Below are 21,680 nucleotides of genomic sequence, written 5' to 3' on the forward strand. Positions count from 1 at the left end.
CAGGAGTGGCCGGCCCCTCTGCAGGAAGTAGTTTGCTCACCAGTTCTCATGCCGGGTAGCACTTATTTTGTACTTTGCTTTGCGAAGTTTTTTTTCCTCTCATGTCGCACATTCCATGCTTCAAGTTGTTTCTTGGAAAACGTATTTGAAGTGTATGGGAAGTGAATGCGTTCGATAGCATTTCTTTTTCATCTGGACTTTCTTTTGCACTGGTCCCGTGTTCCCAGAAACTGCAGTGAAACAGAGATTTAAGTTCTAGTATTATTTATGTACCTCTAACATGGACTGGCGTTCACTGGGTGGCCTTTGATTGCCCCGAAGGCTTGCAGATGCCACTTGAGATTAGCTCTTCTATCTGCAGAACTATAATGTAGACACATGTTGGCTTTGAAGTAGGACAAACAGATTCATCAAGTTTGCAAGTCAAAGAACATAAAGTCTCAGAAGTGTGCAGCTGGGGCTACTTCAGCCACTGATTCTACTTGCTCCTTGTTTACCTGTAAAACCCTTTTCAGTGGGAACCATATGCATTAGACTAATACTATAAATCTACTATGTAGTTTATTGTTAGCACAGGAACCTTCTCCATGGCATGCTTTGTGAGAATAAAACAGAACGTCCAGTCTACCCATCATTATGTAGACATAAAGCCACAAATGAATTATTGCTACAGTTTCAGATGTGTAATTACAATGCCGCCCTCTTGTTGCTCCCGATGAAATATCAGCTTAGTCAACAACTAGGTCACTGCATATCCAGTTTCCATCAATAGAATTTTCATGCAACTGCCATGAAGTTTTGCGCACGCATGCATGGTTCAAGAACTGAATACATTCTCCAGTCTGCAACAACAGAGTTGTTTTCTAAAGATGAACTGAAAGATGATCCACTGCCATTTCCTTATAGAAAAAATAATTGTAAATAATGGTTAACATGGTAAACATGATCCGTTTCAACATTAGCATTATGTGGGTAGGTTAGCAAGATTTTTGTAATTACCCCAGTTGTGGACTGTGTACATCCTCATGGAGGTACTAACACGGCAATAGGCAGTTAAGCTGTGTCCACACAAGAAGCGTTCAGTTGTCCCTGTACTGCATATCTGATGATGTAGTAATGATCTTCATTAATCAATGCATGCAGCTGTCTGCACAGGCTCCATGCATTGTTTAGCTCCATTTCTGTCCTTGGTACACATAAATGCAACTAAAGGCATATTTTTATCCTGCAAACCTGCATTCCTGTTTTGTTTTGTTTTGTTTTTTGAGCATGCAACTATAGTACCTGTCCACTCCAGCTATAGTTCATACAAAGCATGGGTGACTTTCCCTTGTAGAGACAAAGCAGCAGCTGCTTGTTTTCATATGTATCTGTCATTGTACATGCTACTGTATAGAAGGTATTAGAAAGTGCTTCTGCATAGCAACAAATGTGCCCCGTTTAAAAAAAAAAAAAAAACAAACAACCCTCTAATCATGGTTTCAGGGCCCTGACAATAAACAGTGCACACAGGCTGCTTTATCTGTTCGTGTGCTGTGGTGTCCACTTTGAGACGCTCCTGTGCCACATGTCTGCCAGACGAGAATTCCAGCCACCCTGATCTTTGCTGCGGAAGCCGTTCAGGGAGTGTTGGCGTCCAGTTAACAAACATAAGGGTTTGGCAGTTAAGAGAGGGAGGCCAAGCAGCCGTCGGGATGTCATCCTGCCCAGAAACTCTGCCTAGCCACTGGTTGCATGCCTGGGATTCTTTTGTACAAGCTGCTCTTTCCTGCTTTGATTTTTTTTTTTTTCCTAAAACATTTTCCTCTACCAGACAGTGGCACAGCGAAATATTTTCCAGTCCAGAAATAAGTTGCTTTTAATTGCATTGCCTTACAAGTATACACTTGGTGGTCTGCGCTGCTGTAAAAATGTGCCTTTGATTGACATTCATTAGAGATGAAACAGGGTGGTATGCAGCTCAGCACTGCAGCCACGTTCCAATGCAGTTGCACTGTTCTCAAAACAAACCGCTCCAACTGGTGCGCACATACTTTCCCTGTGAGATCCTGGTCGGTGCTTTGAATGAATGCAGCATTATAATACTCCAAAATGCATGACTGAAAAAGGCTCAGCCACCATCTGAACTCTCTGCACTGGACCGGGTTTGACTGTCATATCATGTAGGTCATGTAGACAGACTGAGGTAATCTTTTGGGAAGTTAAATTGCTTATTTTGGATAATAAGCAGGTCGCTATTGCATGAAACTACAGATTTCTGCACTTTTGAAATCGCAGACCTGTCTAGGTCTTTGTAACCTAATGACAGCATAAATGCTCTTACTGATGTAAATGCTTAATTGCCAAGAGATTATATATTGAAAAGCGCTCTGTTTAGCTTTCATTGTTAAAATCGAAGCAGCTGTGATTCACTTCTCAACAGTGACACAGCAGGTCAGAACATGTGGCAGACAAACTGACATTGAAGTTTTGAAGTTGCTGAAGATGCTGAGAGTAAAATGCAAGTCAGTAATGAAATTATTCAAATTTGGTGTTCAAAAGTTGCTTTAACCTTACTAAATGTATGAAGAGTGAAAAAAGAAAGAATGAAGTGATAAAGTAATTAATTTTTAAATGCAAAAGGTCAACCTCACTTTATAATATTCTGCAAAAATGATTTTCTGTCCATTGTGCATTGTTTAGGAACTAGAGGGGAAAATGTGAACTGCAGCTTGACTGGTTGGTGGCGGCAGTAAATCCTGTTTATTTGGTGTTTTAACTGTCATGACTGGAAATGAGCAGTATCACTGACTGATCTATTGCTCAGCATGCTTCTGACATGAGCCATGATGCATGACTACAACACAAAACCTACACTACATTGTAAAACCTTGTTAAAGCTGCAGTGCATGGAAATCTGAAGTCTTATAATCCCTCCCTTCAATGCTTTCTCTTTGGAAAGACGTACTACAGACTTCATTGTTTCTGTCTTGGAGATGAAGGCAGGAGGGGTTGCAGAATTCTTCTTATATCTTACAGAACTGGAATGACAATATTAATGGTTATTATGAGATTACTGCACAATGACGCCATGTTTAACCTCCTAGGACCTGCCGTCCACATATGTGGACATCACATTTTGGGGTATTTCGACCAAAATACTCAATGTTGCTCTACAACGGCCTGATATCCACTTATGAGGACATTATACTGCTGCTGTTCTATCGAAATTTTAAACGAATATCCTCATGTGGCTCTTATTTTTAAAAAAACAAAACAAAATTAAGGTAAAAAAAAATCAGGTAATTCTTTGTTTTTACATTCATCGGGCCCCAATATGCCCAAATATCAAAGAGAAATTAAAAATGCATGTCGTGGAAGAGTTCGGGTCTTAGGAGGTTAATGGTAGAGCCAGTTAATGTGAAAGTGAGAACTGATTTGCCTTGTAGACTCTGAAGGTCTCTCTGTCCTTTGCCCAGTCAAAGATATGTGCCCTAACTAGTAAAGACATGCTTTTATTTTCATTTTAGCTGTAACTATGTTATTAATGTAGCTGGCAAACATCTGGTGTCTATAACAAAACAACTTTTGTAAGTTGATAGAAAACAAAAACAGAGCTGAAAGAGTAACTCGCATACAAACTTAAAAAGGTATAAAATATGATTATTTTTAATTTCTTTTTCAGGAAATCTGTTGAACAAGTGTATTTGCTTAACTGCGCTTTATAATTGCTCCTGTAAAATACATTTAAAATATTTATGATTGAAAGTGTGACTGTTTAAGGTGACACATTATAAATGGACAAGTTAAAGACAAATGCTTAACTAAATAAACTAATGTACTTTCAAATAGTAATTTTGTTCTTCTTATTATTATTATTATTTGGGTTCAGTCAAAATGTCCACTGAGATTGCAGTTGCATTCAGACCAGTTAAACTTGAATTTCCGTGAAAACTAAATCCTCAGTGATGTGCTGTATAGGTTTTTGTCATCCTGAAACTTTCCCAAATGTACTTTGCCTCCTTGTGCAGAGATGGGCGAGGTGGATGTTTCGAATTCTTTCTCAGTTAATAATACCTGTTTCATTGCTCTCAACTCAGTGTATGCAAACTCTCTGGTAATAACGTGTTAGTCCAAAGGGCAGATTAGTAATGGGTTAGGACTGCAGGTTTACAATCAGGTGTCACGAGACATAAGCTGCAAGCACTTGTGTAGTGTCCCTATTAGGACACTTTTGCACGGTGTCCACCCTATCTGCTCTTACGTCTGCAGCCTTGTCTTCTGCCTCTCCCACGGCTGTTCATTGTGTGCTCACTCAGCTCTGGGGTGCTCTAGAGTTCACCGGAGGGAGAAGAAGAGGGAGGTGGGAGAGTTGTTAGTGTGAGGTCAGAAGGCTGTGTTTTTCTTTCCCATCCCTAGCCTCTTTTTATGCCTCTCTGTCCTTTGTTCGTCATGATAAGCAGTCAGGTGGCAGCAGAAGTAGTCTCCCTGTCAGCCACTATCACTTAACACCACCTTCTCTCATTAGTGGGCATGTTTGATTACATCATGCGATTATATCAACTTCTCTACAAAAACCACAGGAAGCTCTCATTTGACTAAAAACCAGACTCTCATTTTATTTGTGCAGACAGTATTATATTTGCAGGTTGTAATCTGCCATGCAACGTGGTATGCCATACCAGAATAAATTTTTTGGTTGCCTCAAAATCTAGCATGCACCCAATGCATGTTAGAGTCACTGATTATTGACAACAAATTTTTTTCCAGTTTATGAAAAACCAGAACATCAGCTTAGCATAATAAAGAGAAGAGTTTTTCAAACTTCAAGTGTTTGTTTTAGATTTCAAAAACACCCATAAAAGATGTAAGCTGCTAAACTTGTTTGTGTTTGATATTGGTATGGAGATACAGTTACTGTATGTGTAAATATGTGTTAAACTTAGCAGGTCTTCAGGTCCAGCTTTCGAAGCTCAGCTTGCTCTGTAAGTCATGCCATGTAGTCAAACAATGTAATGCAATAAATATGTGCAGTCTAACTGTCTAATTATCGCATAAATTTGTTAATAAAAACTATATATATTTTTTAAATGGCTCATTAAACAATCCACACTTGCATAGTTAAATTAAAACATTTAATCGATTTGTGTTTACATTGCTCCCATCACTCAAATGTGACCTGTGAGTGCATCAGGTTTTGTTCCATTGGCCACTTTTGATGTAGGATGGACTACAGATTCTATGTTTCTGACTCAGATCTGTCTTGCTTGAGTCTGATTCCGTCACAGACACGACATATATTTCGGGAAGGGAAGTGCTGTTTCTCAGATGCTTATGAAACATTCTGTGTTGCATCTTGTGCAATTGCATTCTTTGAATCGGCTGAGAAATTGCTACCTTAAGAGCATAGAGTTACTGACGGTTTCCCATTGAGATCCACCTGATCCGGTTCATGATGCCCACTTTGAAAACGCCTCATGATGTGAAGTCTAGAACAAAGTAACCAATAGATGATGCTACAGTGGCTATGTTCATGTACAGTTCTTGCTTAAAAAATTCACACAGTATTTGAAGTATGTTGAAAGAATATATTTAAATGTAGTTTAACATTTACTGACAATCTGGATAAGTACTTCAGACACATAGATTTAGCTTGATTTAGTTTTATGTAGGAGGTGTGATAGTGGAGTCATCAAAAGAAGCGGGGTGGCACTGCGCCTGCACATGTATAGGGCTCAGACTTTAGTGCTACACCACTGATAACACCAAAACTTTGAGTCTGCAAAGTCTATGTGCTGAAATCAAGCACATTTAGAGTGCTTAACTTATTTTAGTTGTAGATCAGTTATCATCCCTGCTTTTTTTAAATTGCAGGATGGAGTTCTTACATGAAGATAAACTGGGTCTCATTGAAATGTCCTGACAAACCTCAGGAGGAAGGGGTCATTTTGACCTTGGTAGCAATTGCGAGCACAGCAGCTGATCAAATGAATGAATGTGTTTGCTGATGTCAGTTACAGAATAATCATCTTTTCTTTTTTTTTTAAAAGTGAAAGTGACTAAAATTTAAAAGCAACAAATCATTAAAGAAATAACATTTTAAAAAAACGAGTAGTAGCTTCAGATAAACTTCCCTTTTTAATCCTGGGTAATTGGAGCAACTTTCCACTGACCTGCTTTGCATTGCAGTGGAAAAGAGTAGAAAGGAGAGTAATATCTGAAAAGATGGACACAAAAATCATCTATAAAAGTAATGGACTGCATTGTCTTTGCAGGAGTCTTTTGCACCCTCCACAATATAAATAAAAAATATACTAGATTAGATTTTTACCATCATTAGACTCAGAATTAGACTCAGGATGCTCATAATTTCCTACACGTTCTTACCCTTTTAATCGCATGCTTTCTTTGCAGAAAATGTGCACTGAGCATTGATAAAATGTATGCTAATGAGTTGCCACAAAATGTGGTTTCTTATTTTGCACTTTTTTTTTAATGGTTGAGTGAAGTGTGAAGTACTGCCTGCTATTAAATGTTCTCAAAATTTTATTTTATAGAATGTATATAAAATGTTTAAACTTGCCACCCAGTAGTAAAGGTATAGTGAGTTAGCCTTCCTCTCTGGCAGAACCAGTAAAGAAAGAACAACCTTTGCATGCATGTAAGCTAATAAGTGTATGTGTGATGGTTAGGCATGCTGAGTGTGGGGAAGTGGGGGAAAAGGTGAGAGCACTGTGTGTTGGTAACCTTGGAGGAATGGCATGGAAGTGTCAGCTGAATGTGTAATGGTGATACAAGGGAGGACGACCTGCTGACGTTTATCCTTGAGCAACAGAGCATGTAAAAAAAAAAAAAGGTGTAGATTACTTGGTTTGACATGTTATTCAACTGTTCATTCACACCCCTGTCTGTGTTCAGTATTGCTGTTTTTGAAGCTAAATGTGAAGCGTCTTGTGATGTGATGCTGCAGTTTAATGTGGACTGAGAGGAATTTCCTTCTCCCTGTTTATTTTCCCACAAAGTAGGGAGTAAAACGGGTTGGTCTTCTTGCAGAGAAAGAACCCTTTGGAGCTAAATGCATCCATTTCTGTTCATGAATAACAGGGTGGTGCAGTTGGTTAGAAGTGTAAATGCTGGATTATTTAAACAATGAGAGCTGTGACTTGTACGTTGGGTGCCATGTGAGAGCTAAAGGTGGTGCGAGACTGAGGGGTTGTGGGTTTACTGAATTCCTATCTGGTGAGCGGTGCATTGGTTTCTGTCTAGACAAAGCTCAGTTGTCGGGGAGACCCATGCAGATCCAGGACTGCCCCAGGCTCCAGGAAGTATTGGTGGGAGAGAGTAGGCTGTTATTTTTTTTTCCTCCATCCTGCTCACTTTTCTTTCCTTTGGGGATTTCAGCAAATGCAGCCTATTGCTGAGAGTGGGGTTTTTTTTGTTTTGTTGGTGGTGGTGGGAGTTTTTCTCCCATGATCGGGTGGAGACAGCTTGGTGCATGTGTGCAGTGATATCAGTGGCATAAAAATCCCACTGCTTTCATGTCTCACACTCACCAGGAAATAACATCCTGAATACTCACATTTACAGATGCATACACACTCAGCCACTTTGTGTAGGGCCCATCACAGTTGGATCACAGTTAGAACATTTTTACAAGTAAAACGGGTCTTTAGCTTTCTGATTATGGACGTCCTTTGTGTGGCTCAATTGTCTCTGAGTGGCTGTTTGCAGCAAGATAAGTCAAAGACGATGACTGTCTGTGAGCAGACGGAACTAACTAAGGGTTCATTAACTCTTACACTCAGCCATGCCTTGAGGGCTCTTTCCTGGAGCCAAGACAGATTCTTGTCTGGAGGATTTAGGGTTGACAGCAGACTTATTAACCATTTCCAAAATCTAAGTGACGATAATAAAGTCTGGATAAACACAGAAATATCCCTGCAGACGCCCCGTCCCCTTCAATCTGGATGTCTGGCTTGTCTGGAGTAGGGCGCTAGTAACGTGGTGTCAGGGAGGATTGGGCGATTATATTAAAATGTTAAACTTTTCACTACTGTCAAACAAAGATACTGAATACATTTCTTTGCACTACTTGGGATCAGTAGATAGTTGCCTTCTAACTTTAAAATGAACAAATAGGTGGTAAAAAATGTGAGTGCACACTCTATAACATGTCTTTGTGATGACCCCTGCGAAAGCTTGTGCATTATTGTCTTCAAATACATTTACTGTATGCTGCTTAAAGCATATGTTGGCTATAAACTACATTTCCCACAATGCATTTTGATTGTTTGAACATCGCTTTAAACAATCGGGGGCAAGCGGGAGAACATCTAGCTTAATGTGATGTACCGCCAGATCTGTTGTTTGAATATAGACAACAGAAACATCAGAATCTCAGTTAAAAGCTCATAAAACCATTTCAACAACCACCAAAAAGCTAAATCGGCAAACAATTAACGAACAGGTGCGGGAAGCCAACATCTCCCAGATTCCAAAACTACAGATTTTGTCACTCTCCAACCAAAATTCACTGAACCAGCAGCAAAAGGAGACGACTACTTTACACCTTACGTTTGAAAAACATTGTAATGAATTCCCACTTACTTTGGCTGTCTTCCCTCACAGCTTTCGCTCAGTGTACTTTGAGACCAGTTTCCCATCAAAAATCTCTATTTTCTGCCTTATTTGCTTGCTCATTACGCATCAGTTTATCATTGTGTACAGTGTTGTTGGCCTCCTTCTTTTCCTCCAAAAAATGACATCTGACAAGAGAGCCTAATTTCTGCTATTCAGTACTAAAGAGATTTCAACTTTCTGACAGATTTCTTTTCTTTGTCGCAGCAACTTTTTCTTTAAGATGTAGAAAACAGTCAAATATGTGGCTTCAGAAAGGGGAGTTTCACTTCTCCGGCCCGCTTAAGATCAAAGTGGGCTGTAGGTGGCTCGCAATGTAAAATGAGTTTGACATCCCTGATTTAGATGGAAAACTTTTTTAAGTTAGCCATCAAACAACTGTTGATGGATTGCAGTCAAAGTGGGTGGATGAAAAAATCAACAAGTTTTAAAAAAAGTGTTGTTTCGAAGCTCTTTTTATTACACATGTTCAAAGTGAGTTTTGCAACAGGTTTGCATGATAACCCCCACCCACATTAATTTCCATATTAATAGCAACAGCTGCTGGCTGGCATGTTGTCTTGCATCTGGCCGTCCAGATTTAGCTTCAGACATGGTGGGGTAGTTCCTCTTTTGTCCGTCTGTTGCTCTTCTGTATTTGTCAAATAAAGGCAATATCTCCCAAAGCCAAATCTAATTTCTTTGGAAAATAATCAAAGCAGAGGGAGGAGGAAACTGAATACAGCATGATAAAGTGTAGTAGAAGAGAGCAGCACCTGGTTTGGGGCTTTTTAGCTGCTTGTCTTTCACTAAATTCCAAGTACATAAAAGACAAGTTGCCAGAACTTCAAAGAGCATTCTAATCTATAGATGTCATTCACTGTACCTCTCCACAGGGTGTGTATGAAAAAGACCAAGATGAACTTATTTCTCAGGGAATCAGAAGCACATTAGTCAAAGCTTTGAACTTTTAAACGGCTGCGCCTGTCTGCAGGCTGTGTGACCGAACATGCACACGCTCTCAAAAGAAACCTGTTTTTCCGCACATGGGGCCCAGGTGGGAAGAAAGGACAGGCAGACGGAAACTGGAGTGAAAATCTGTTGTCCTAAATCTGACCTCACCCTTGGTTTTAAAAAAAAAGAAAAGAAAAAAAATCTGCATGCCAGTAGTTCAGGAAATGGATGTAAAGTAAAGTGAGAAGCTCAGAGAGAAACTTGCAGCCTGTGACTCAGCGGCTCGGAACCCCGATCTCCTTTTTAATCTGCAGCGCAAACACCGACACCTTCTGTGATTCTTTTCATGTCTGCTGACTTCACACAGTTAGGTGTTCAAAGCTTTTTGGACAGCACCGCCGACGCCTTTAAAGTCTGTCACCATCAAAGCTTGTAATCGATGATGCTCATGCACACATTGAAATGTTATAGCATTAGTCATACAGTTTGCCTCCTCCAACACTCAGAAGAGACGCTGTGTGTTTGTCTCTCTTTGGGAGGCCTCTGTCTCTTTCCTCTGCACGCCTGACTGGGCAGTCTGGTTCCCTGATAACATCAGGCTGTCTGAGATTAGTGCTCATGAGGGCGCAGTTAAACTTGTAAAAGCTCACAACTCCTGTCCCAGTTGCCTCTGTTGTGAACAATGCAAAAATAGCTGTTGTGAGTGTGGCACAATACTGATAGCCTGTCTGCATTGTCACTGTGCCTCTCAAATGAGCCTAAGCCTCAGAGCTTATTGTAGAGGCTGCCACAGATCCTGGCCCAGGAGTAGACTGTGGAGCCTGCCGGGGTTGTCTCAGTGTAAGGGACAGATAACAGAGGTGCTCTGTGTCCCACGGAGCAACACTTTTGTAACTGCAGCTGATAACTAATCATACAGGACATGGTTAGTAGCCTGCCTTTAGTTGGGCAAAACAATGAATAACACCTTTGTATGCAATAGATAGGAGTTAATGAAGCATTTGTTCTTTATTGAAGCAATTAAGTATTATAAATAGTGATATATTGCAGCAGAGTATTGAAATTACATAGTCCATCCAAAGCTGTAGTTGCTCCCCTTTGGCTTGTAACATTGCACAGAGATCTGCCTGACCAAACACTCTTAATGGCTTACTGACATATTATCATATGTGTGCTGAATCCTTCAGATCATCAAAGAATTTGTAATGTTAGACATACACAGTCCGAGTAAAGACAAAATGAAGATTTGAAATGAAAATATGATTTATTAAAAGCCAAAAAATATCCAAACCTGGTCCTTTGCGAAGAAGTAATTACCCCCTAGACGTAATAACTGGTAGCGCCACCCTTTGCACTCTATCGTGTTTGTGATAGCTGTGATAGCTTCTTCGCTGATATATATATTTTTTTCAATTTAGCCACTTTGGAGGGGTTTTGAGCATCTCAATGTGATTTAAGTCCAGACTTTGACTTTTACATATTTAAAAAAAAATTTATTCATTTAATTTGCTGGAGTATTTCAGAATCATTTGTACTTGGTAAATGGCCTGTATTTGTATAGCGCTTTCCTAGTCCCTAAGGACCCCAAAGCACATTGCACCCACATTCACACACTGGTGATGGCAAGCTACATTGTAGTCACAGCTGCCCTGGGGAGCACTGACAGAGGCGAGGCTGCCGAACACTGGCGCCACCGGGCCCTCTGACCACCACCAGTAGGCAACGGGTGAAGTGTCTTGCCCAAGGACACAACGACCGAGACTGTCCAAGCCGGGGCTCGAACCGGCAACCTTCCGATTACAAGGCGAACTCCCAACTCTTGAGTTGCCCAGCTTGAGCTTCAGGACATGAGCTGTTTCTGTGTTAGTGTTAGTTTCATGCCAGATATAACAGGACGCAAACCTTCCAGAAATATCAGCTTTTGTCTCATCAGTCCACAGAATCTATTCATCAAAATGTTTTTTTCCGTGTTGTTTTTGGTCAACAGTGGTTTTCACCTTGGACCTCACCAGTAGATTCCATTTTTGCCCACTCTTTTTTTTTTTTTTTTTTTTTTTTTTTTTATAAATATTCTGAACACTGACCTTAACAGAGACAAGTGAGTGCTGCATGTCCGTAGTTCTGGGTTCTTTCTTGCTCCTGGAGTAATTTTGGTAGGCTGGCCACTCCTGGGATGGTTCAAGGTTCTTTATTTGTCACATGCATAGTTATACAAGTATAACACACAGTGAATACTGCAAGCAGGTGAATTCTGTACATTAATAAGAATAGACATCTGACTATTTTACAGGATAGACAATATAAACATGTTTAAAATTAAAGGAGTTGAAATGTACATTGTGCCTTGGTTTAGAGTGTCTGGAAGAGAGTCCTGTCTCAGTCAATTATAGATGATATGAGCGGGCGGGTGTGTGTGTTTAGGGCACGGATGGCTTGGGGATAGAAGCTCCTCTTGAGTCTCTCTGTCCTTGCCCGGAAGATGCGGAACCTTCTACCAGATTGCAGAAGTTGGAACAGTTTGTTGCCAGGATGGGACGGGTCCTTCAGTATCTGCGCTGCTCTAGTCCGGCATCTCCTGGTGTAGGTGTCCTGAAGCGGGGGGAGAGCAATCCTGCAGCAGCGTTCTGCTGTACGGATCACTCTCTGGAGAGCCTTTTGGTCCTTCACACAGCTGTTCCCAAACCACGATATCATGTTCTGTGTGAGGATGCTCTCCACAGCGCCTGTATAGAAAATCCTGAGGATCTTTGGAGAGACCCTGAACTTCCTCAGTTGTCGTAGGTGATACAGGCGCTGCCTAGCCTTTTTGGTCTGGACCTGAATGTGGGCAGCCCATGTCAGGTCTGAGGAGATGTGGACACCAAGATACTTGAAGGACTGCACCCTCTCCACTGGAGCTCCATTGATGATAATGGGCTTGTAGTCTCTGTGCTGACCCCTTCTGAAGTCCACCACCAGCTCCTTAGTCTTCACCACTGATCCCAGTTTTTGTCATTTGTGGATAACAAATAAAGAACCTTGAACCTTGAACGGCTTGCAATCTGGCTATTAGTCTTTCCAGACTAATAGATATAAATAACATTGTTTCTCATTTGTTCTTTAGATCGTGGTATGATGTGTTGCTTTTATAGATCTTTTAGCTTACTTCATATTATCAGACAGCTTCAGATTAAGTGATTTCTTGATTCAACAGTATTTGAAATAATTACACTTGTGTCTCTATTGAAATTGAGCTCAGCTTTCCAAACAATATGGTTAATTAATGAGTTAACTCTGAATTGAATCATCATGTAAAAAATGCATTTTGTTTTTATTCCAGTTATCTTTGTCTATTGTTGTTATTTGTTGATTATCTGTAAGTGTGATGAATATTAAAAAAAGAAATCAGGAAGGGGGGAGTGCTTTTTCATGACACTGCCACACTGTTGACAGGCAATGCGTCAGTTCTAACCCAAACCCTGTTATCAGGATGAATACCCTGGTGCGTGTCCTGCTTGCACTTTGTTTATTTTCTCCACTTGCTGATTTGCTTTATTTTTCAAGGTCCTTTTCCTGTCGATTAAGGTTAGGAAAATACTGTTTTTCAAGTTGAAATATGCCCTCTCACAATAGTAACCTTGCTTGTAGGAGTTTTCCGTTACACCCACATATCACTAATGTCATCACCCAGTGCGTAAGGGTCCGGAAGCTAACCTTGTTCCTAAATGAGCCATGTGAGCTTATTTAGTAAAACAGAACTAAAAGCCTGGGGATGAGAATGAGCTGAATCGATGCATAAAAATCTAGAGCTGTAATTAGCCTGAAACATGCAAATCAAAGACCAGCAAGTGGGCTGTAAGCCAGCTAAATAACAGGCTTCAGTATTCTATTGCAGTGCTTCTCAAAGCATGGAGGCATGGAGACACTGCAGGTGGGGCGCACATGCAGGTGGAAGTGCATCACCTTGGGAACTCTTACAGTTTGGTTTTCTGTTACTTTTTGTTCTCACTAGCTTTTTACTTTTGTGGTTACTCTCATAACTCATGTTTAAAAAAAATAAAAAAAAAAAAAGCTTAAAATTGCTCACTTCACAGTAACTCTGTTTGGAAATGAAAGCCACTTCAGTAACCCAACCTGCCATTACCCAGTGCCACAGGACAGGACACTTTGTACCTAAATGAGTCACAAATTTAATAAAATACCACTAAATGGTGCCTGGGGAATGAGAACGAGGTGTATCGATATAACGGCGCAATAAATCTCTAATTAGCCTAAGGTTTGCACGTCAAAAACCAGAAAACAGACCAAAATGTCAGTTAAATAACAAGTTCACTTCTCAAACTGTGGGTCTTGGAGTCACTGTAGGTGAGAAAGGGAGATGCCAAGTGAGGCTTTGGAACTGGAACATGCCAAAAAAAAAAAGAGAGCATGAGAAGCATGCAGTGGGGCAATTTAAGTCATTTGTAAAGCATCAAGAAAACGGTCCCCATGCTTTTGAATGTTGCACCGAAAATTAATTTGTTCAGTTGTATGTTTGCGTGTGCCTATCTTTTTCCACCCTCTTGACCATTTCACTCTTGAAAAAAAAAAAAAAAAAAGAATTGTCTCAGAAAGGTTAAACACAGAACATAATTTTAAAAAATGAAGAATTTGCAGCACCAACAGCCAATTCTTGAACTCTTGCTAGTCACGGATGGAAACGGGAATAGTTTGAGCTTTCATTAATGAGTTTTGCAAATTTTTGTAGCAATCACTCCCGCTTTGAGCTTGTTAGGGTTAGGGAGGACCATATGGACCAAAGAAATGATAATAACAGCTAAGGAGTATTTCAGTACACATATGGGCATATGATATGTCATTAGGTCATTAGAGTATTTGGTCAGGCAGCAGATCTGTGTGCACTATTACACACTAAAGGGCAAAAGCTGCTGTCATAAACTCTGCAGGACCTCTGTGCTGGCACTGTGAGGGCCCACCTGTGCAAAAGCCCTGAAGCCACATCAAAGTAAGCCCTCCGCTGTAAAACTTCAAATATGTTTTCATCAATCCTTTCAGTATGCCACATGTTTACATTTGCCACACATAAGCACACACGCTAGATGCAGACAGGCGCAACACAGCTGAAGACATTTCTGACATTCTTTTGGCTAGCAGGATCTTAAAGACTCTGCCGCACTTGGAATCACACACCCGCAGTGATAAAAGTTCACTACTTGTTTATGTTTGTTTTACTGGAATGAGTGCACTTTTTTTTTTTTTTTTTTTTTTTTAAACCACGCATTTGTTTAATTGAGGTCTTATTTCAAAAATAAAATTTCTAGTGTACTAAAAAGTGTTCCTTGCAGTAGGAACTATCTGCATATAGTGCAGTGGTGGTTTTAACTCAGGAATACTTCATGTTTTTCAAGAAGTATAAAACATAAACAAGCTCATTCGGGGCAAATGAGCTTGTTTATGTTTTTTGACTTTGGGGCAAATCCAGGTTAAACGTTTCTTGTATTTGAGTATGCATGCTATAAACCAGTCCGGTTTGCCTCACTACAGTACATACATATTACGGGAAAAGTATGGGAGTTTTTTTTCTTCTTCAAGAAATATAAAAATACTCATTTTATTCAAATAGCTTTAGTACGGTCAGAATCTTAAGGAGAACCTACAACAAAAGTCACATTATTGACATGCATGAAATTTAGTTTATTTTGATCCCTCAGAAGCAGCAGGGTTACTGTAACACTAGTCACTGCCTTGACTTATAATAAGGGATTACTTGGAATCCAGCTCATTTCAGGAGAGGGACCTCCCTGTATCAGACAGTTCCTTTGAACGAAGTTGCACAGCAGAGTCTGTGTGTGATGAACCAATCCTGCTGGAAGGATCTGTAAACCCATTCACCTCTTTCAGTCTGGCTGCTGAAGACAGTATGCCACATCTGGTCTCTGCGGTCTCCACGTCTCTGTGACTGGTGGACGATCACCTCCCAGCAGCTACTTTTTAGCTGTTCTCATGAGTTTTTTTTTTTTTTTTTTTTTTTTTTTTTTTTTGTAACCTGGAACTTATTTTTTATTGCAAATAATTTCACTTTGTTTTTCTTATGAACTTTTTACAGCTTTCTATAGAAAGTGGTATAGGTTATAAATCTTTTCACAAATCAGCAGCAGAGCCAAAATAAATCAAGCAATTTGATAAATCGGGAAATAGCACAAAGGTTTTAAACCTTTTATCTGTTTAATGTGCAGAAAGAATTGTCCATGCTTTTACTTTTAGTTGTCTGGATGTGCAGCTCAAAGGATTATCAGGTAAACATCCTAATTTCAGCTCTACAGGAAATATGACCACTATAGCACCTGTACTGAGGTCATTGTATTGGCTTTTGCTTGTTTTAGAACTAAACCCCTAATACTTTTTTTTCTTCTTCATTGCCTGCTTATTCTGGGACATCAGTCAAAAGTGGTGAAGTGTTATGGATCTTATGGGTATATTCTTAGTTATTTTATTTATTCACTTGCTCACGTCAGTCTGTTGACTTAGTTTCATATTATCTGATTAGGTTTGTGCCTGCAGCCTCTGTGGTAGCTCGTGCTTTGTGCAGCACATTGTGAATCCACCTAGAATGAAATGTGCTGTATAAATAAGTTCTGCTTTCTTTCTTGCCTAATAGTTTAAGTGAGAAGCTGAATCTCTAGAAAAAAAGTACATTTATTTCAGAATGGTTTTATTTCACTCTTTGTATTTTAATAACATCATGGACACAAACTGGCATGATCTGACAGTGTTCCACTGAACTTCTTGAGATGCCAGGAATACTTGTCTTTGAAGTGCCCCCGCAAATGCTCTTTGAGGTTGAGGTCAGGTAGCAGTCCACACTCCCTGGTCTACTTTGGTGTTCAAGTAGGCCCTCAAAGCTTTGAGGTGTGTTTGGATTCATTGTCCTGCTGCAGTATGTATCATTCTCCAGAAAAATGCAGGGTGGAGCATCTCTCTGAAGAATGGAGTGTGGCTTGTTTTTGGTCAGGGTTTTGATTAAGTTCAGGTACTCGGCTCCAGGGTAGACACACCTGGTCTGCTGGAAATGTGAGGCATAGCCAGGTTTACTTGCTTTCTTGCCTAATGGTTTAAGGCATAACCAGTGAGGGAACAATAGCTAAAAGTTGCTTCACCTAAACAATCTGAAAGCCACCAATCTGCTTCACTTTCAAAGCTGTCATACAACTAGTGCAATCTTAAGTGGATCTTCTTAATTATGCGTCTAATTGACAGCAATTCCATTACTGAATTTGTTTATCTATTAAATTCTTTAATTCCCTTGACCCAGTTTTATATGAGCAAAGTAGTACACCTATAGAAGTTTTCTTTTGGATCAGTATATCTGCTATAATATTTGAAATTCCAAACAGGTTACTCATGCTAGCTGTAGCATGTTTGTGCAGCATTCCTTTTCATTTAGGCATAAAATGTGCTAAGCAGGATTGCAATATTTAGAAGGATAAGCTGCTTAGTTGGGAAAGAGTTTTTTGGACTCTAAAGTGTACTTATTATGGCAGTTTGTATGGGGAATAATATGCAACAGGGGGTCACAGTTTTTTAGGGCATAGTGCCCTTTGCTATACTAACATTAAACATGCAAGCTGCAAGTAAACCTACACAGCCATACCAGGATAGGTATGGATGCCCTAAATACCTTAGATGTTTTTTAGTCTGTGACTTGTGTTGCAAGATGAAAGGTCTCTACACTTCCATCTCAAAAATCGAATGTTTATATCAGTGTAAACAGTCACTGTTACCCAGCACTTTTATGTTTCTGGTCTCAGGGCTTGATAGTAACAGCCAGCGTCACACAGTGTCCGTGCAGACGTTAGTGGGTAGTTACTAACCCTGCTGTGACGCAGCTCTAACCTTTTTCAGAGTCCACTCCTGCCTGGCCAGCACAGCTGTGTTGACGAGAGATGCATGACATGAAGTGGTAACTTCCTTTGTACAATGAGTACACAGGTCCAGAATGTTGTACACGAGCCTGACAGTAAATATGTGCAATCGTGCTTTTGGTTTTAATGTCAGCATGCAGGTTTTCAGGAAAGCTACCTTGACAACTGCCTTGCAAAAGCCTTGCACTCCAGCAATAACAGCTACACTTTCTCTATCCTAGGTTATTATCCCATGTCTGTAGCTTCTATTTTTAGCACCTCCACCCCATATTTAATCATTTATACTTTGGAGGGTAACAGGCGATACTGCTTCCTGTGGAGGAAGCGGAAAGGAGTGGGTGGGTGAGGGGGGGGAGATGTATGGTCTTGTCTTTTTTTCTGTAGGCAGTTCTGCAGTTGCCCATGTTTCATCTCCCTTCCGTTTCAGCGTGTTCCCCTCCTCCGTAATATCCTGCATCAGAGCACAGAGCTAACATTTACTGCACCACATGCCAAAGGTTATTTTTGTCAGTCCCACAGAGCTGCTCTCTGCTGTGTTTTCTTAATGTGTTCCAGGAACAAAAGCTGCAAATTATCAGCTGAACAATTGCTATGCACAGTTTAAGTTCTCAATAAAATTGCTCAACAGTGCATTTACTGTGTTTTACTCTAACTTTGAATACAAGACATTGTGTTACTCTTGCGTTAGAGACTGTTTCTGGTTTTTAAAGGAAATTGCTTTTAGTGGAGAAAACAGAAAGGAAACACGAGGTTTTGTTCAAAGACTGCTTCCCCTTTGAATTCTGCCTGACAGTTGGCTAAAGTTAAATGTAAAAAATGGCCAGCGTGTCGCCTCCCCTACGAGCAATGACGTAATGAGTCGGTAAAAGCAAACCAATGTATCCTGGAAGTGGGAATTGTGAAACTGGGTTGGGTCACAGCTTTTACGCATATTGAATGAATTCAGGATTTGGTCAACTGCCACTTCTGAGAAGTTGCACAGTTATAGAGTTTGTTTCAGCTTCCACATTTTAGTAACTTGATTTCTTATATCTAAGGACATCATGCATAAAACCTCTAATGCGTAAACATGCAGCTTTGTATTTTTTCTTATAGCCCTTTTTTGTTAGTGAGTGCTTGCCAATAACTGAAATATTTCATGTATTACATAGATTGTTGCAACATTTTTATGCAGACATACACAGTGATATAGACTGTATCTCAAAGATGGTTAAAGCCATTGGTCCTTGATGTTTTGTCTAGAACCACCTCGTGTAGTGTCAATAAGTGATCTGTCATTTGATTGGATTTTTACTTTCCTGGGAGAATCTTATGGCAGGTGGAGGAAAATCAAGCCAATTGATGTCAGGTATGACAAATCATGCCACAATGATTTGTCGTTGGGTCATGAAATAAAATTGCACTTCCCACTTAGTACATCAGCATTAATTTTTTGGCAGAAGAGACTTTTTTGTGTTCTTTTGTTTTAGTCCGAGCCAGATTCCTTCTTGCTCCGTTTCAACTTTTATAGCTCTATTTCACATCTTTCCTCTTATTGGTATCATTTTAAAACAATATTTTTTTCAACATTTAATTTTGTAACTTAATATTGCATTTAAATGCTGTAACCTTAGCAGAAAGGTAATGTGCAGCTGGGACATGGGAGGTATCGAATACAGCTTTTAAGCCAAATAACTGCAATTTGACTTGATGCTAAGCTCATTCGTCTCTATATACTAATAGCATCAAGTCTATGTTCATCAACTTAGATTCTGTTTTGTTGCTGTTATAGCCTCGCATGTATTTTTAGCAGCAGCTTGGCCTTTGTGTCACTTCTTTAATCTCCCGCAGGAACATCTTGTTGCCAGTCAGGATATCAACAAATTAATTAGACTGTGGTTTATTTGGTTTCCTTTATCTAAATACCAGATGCATCTCTACACTAATTAACGTGCATTCAGTAAGGATCATATTTTGTCTTACACAGGTTTAAGCACAGCTGTCTAAAAACTGCAATGTCATCAAAAATGCAGAGCTCCAGTAGCATAGTTCAGGCCAGACGGACGGTGCAGCAGCTGAGGATAGAAGCCAGCATCGAGAGGATAAAGGTATGTCTGCAGTCACATTCACACCACTATGACTGTTCCACTTTTTTTTTTTTTTTAGGAGATTGGTGTATTTACTGATTTCTTTGCAGGTGTCCAAGGCTTCATCGGAGCTGATGCGCTACTGTGGAGAGCACGCCAAGAATGACCCGCTGCTAATGGGTATCCCTGCTTCAGAAAATCCTTTCAAGGACAAGAAGCCTTGCACAGTTTTGTAGGGAAACACCTGAACTCTTGCTTTTGATGCTAAATCCTATGTGTAAAAGCTCTGCTCACAACTTGCCTTAAGGCCAGTATACCCCTTAACTTTTTCACATGCCTGCTTGAGTTTGATAAGGAATGTAGTCCTCTCTGCCTTTTAGTCAAATAGCTGTGACACCAAAGAACGGGCAGAAGGCTGAAGCCGTTGCCTCTGATCAAAGCTGCGGCTCTAACAAAGATGATTAAAAGTGGTGGCTTTTGTTTGTCTGCACTGTAATCTGACAGGATCTGGAAGGCCACAGACCTCAGCCTGAAAGGAGCTGAGAGTTGGGAGAGTTGATGACTGTAATTATGACAGCACGTATAAACAAGCCCCCTTCAAGTCATTGGTCTAATCAGATTTAGGCTTTGGGTTTTCACTTCTTGCTTTCATCAGGAAACGGTTTGTATTCTGTTCAGAATGAGACAATTAACAAGATAATGATATCCTGTCAGATGAGTTAACTGTCCAAACTCTAATGGACCTGCATTTCCGGGATAAACAGAAAGGGAGGTCCATAACCACTGATGTACTTTTTATTGTCACGCATTTTGACTCAGAAGAAATGGTCTAAAATCATCAAAGGAGACCCATTATGATAATTTCCAGCTCCGCATTTTATCCTTAGACTCTACTACAGTAGTTTTATATGATTTTACAATTTAAAATATTCCTTAGTTTTTGTGCATTCTACTTTACTTCCTATTCCCCTCCTCTTATGTCACGTTTAATCTGATTGGCTGCCTCTCACAAGTAGGTGGGGCTTCTGCACCATACCTTATTGCCCAAGAGGGGGGGGGGGACTGCCTGAAGCTGGGCTTAGAGCAGTCTGAAGGCTGAGCTTTTAGATCATAGGGATTACTCGATCATACGTGTCTCTTATATCTAACCTTATATAACCTTTCCAGAGATGCAAAGAGTTTGTTCAAATATAATTCAGATTTTGATTTTTTTAGACATTTCAAAAAATGATGTGGTGCACTTGTACAGTGCAGTGCCAATATTTCAGGATGAATTGATGCTTAATTTTGCTGTAAGCTTGCTGTTTTTGCAACTTTGGTTGTATTCAGCGGAGAGCGATAAAAGAACACGAACATGATATCTGTAAGTCTTACGATGCAAGTACTTGGAGGATGACACTCTTAAATGGAGTAAACCTTAACCTTGCCATGAAGCCGTTACTGTAGAAGAAAAATATTTACAGTAATCAGACTCATCAGATCTAGTTTCGCTGCTTCTGTCTGCAGACCTGAGGCTTCTTGCTTGTACACTTCAGGCACTGTGAAACTAATGAACACCAAATGACTGTTATGAGTTTGAAACATTTCATGTTTACAGCTCAAACTTCCTTTGATTATATCATGTTGACATAGCTGCAACTTTATGTCATTTGTGAGCTATACTCTTGCTAAAACATGAGCAACTACTTTTGTAATTTTACCAGCCAGGGCCTTAATAATGAAGTTAATCCTACTTTAACCTCTTGACTACCTTTAAGTCACATAAGTGCTGTTGTCTATAACTGTGAATTATAAGATTCTTTAGGTGAATTAAGAGATATATGGGGTATATCTTACTAAAGGCTTGTAACACTGTGCCCATGTACCAGAGTATGTGCTTGCTTGTAAATGTTCTTTTCAGGTTTCAGTCAAACCTTAACATTTGACTTTCTATTTTGTTTCATGATTTCAATGTTTGGGATTAAAAAGTGTTACGTGTTGCTGTGTTAACGATACATCTGGTTGATTTTGATCAGTCTGTATGGATTTATGTTTTTGTTGATAAGTCTGTGGTTTCTCACACGTGGTGTCAATAACAGCTTACTGTCATATTCAAACCTTTGCCTGTTGTTGCATATATTCAATGCAAATAAATATGGAAAACAAGTTAAATTATTCAACTAAA

At 39.9% G+C, this 21,680-nt stretch overlaps 1 protein-coding gene across 3 annotated transcripts in view; it reads left to right on the top strand.

Annotated features, from left to right (window-relative positions):
* Positions 1-21,680, top strand: part of gng12b (guanine nucleotide binding protein (G protein), gamma 12b) — a 28,436-nt gene extending 6,756 nt beyond the window's left edge. For 2 of the 3 annotated variants that reach the window (XM_024798732.2, XM_024798733.2), the window contains 2 exons: positions 19,417-19,537; positions 19,627-21,680. In XM_024798732.2, coding sequence (XP_024654500.2) covers positions 19,445-19,537; positions 19,627-19,752 — 219 coding nt within the window. In that variant the 5' untranslated portion in view covers positions 19,417-19,444 and the 3' untranslated portion in view covers positions 19,753-21,680. Of the gene's footprint in view, positions 1-15,326; positions 15,825-19,416; positions 19,538-19,626 lie in introns of those variants that run through there. The other variant, XM_076880271.1, reaches the window with a different exon arrangement.

The sequence above is a fragment of the Maylandia zebra genome, linkage group LG23 (genome assembly GCF_041146795.1).
Source record: "Maylandia zebra isolate NMK-2024a linkage group LG23, Mzebra_GT3a, whole genome shotgun sequence".
NCBI lineage: Eukaryota > Metazoa > Chordata > Actinopteri > Cichliformes > Cichlidae > Maylandia > Maylandia zebra.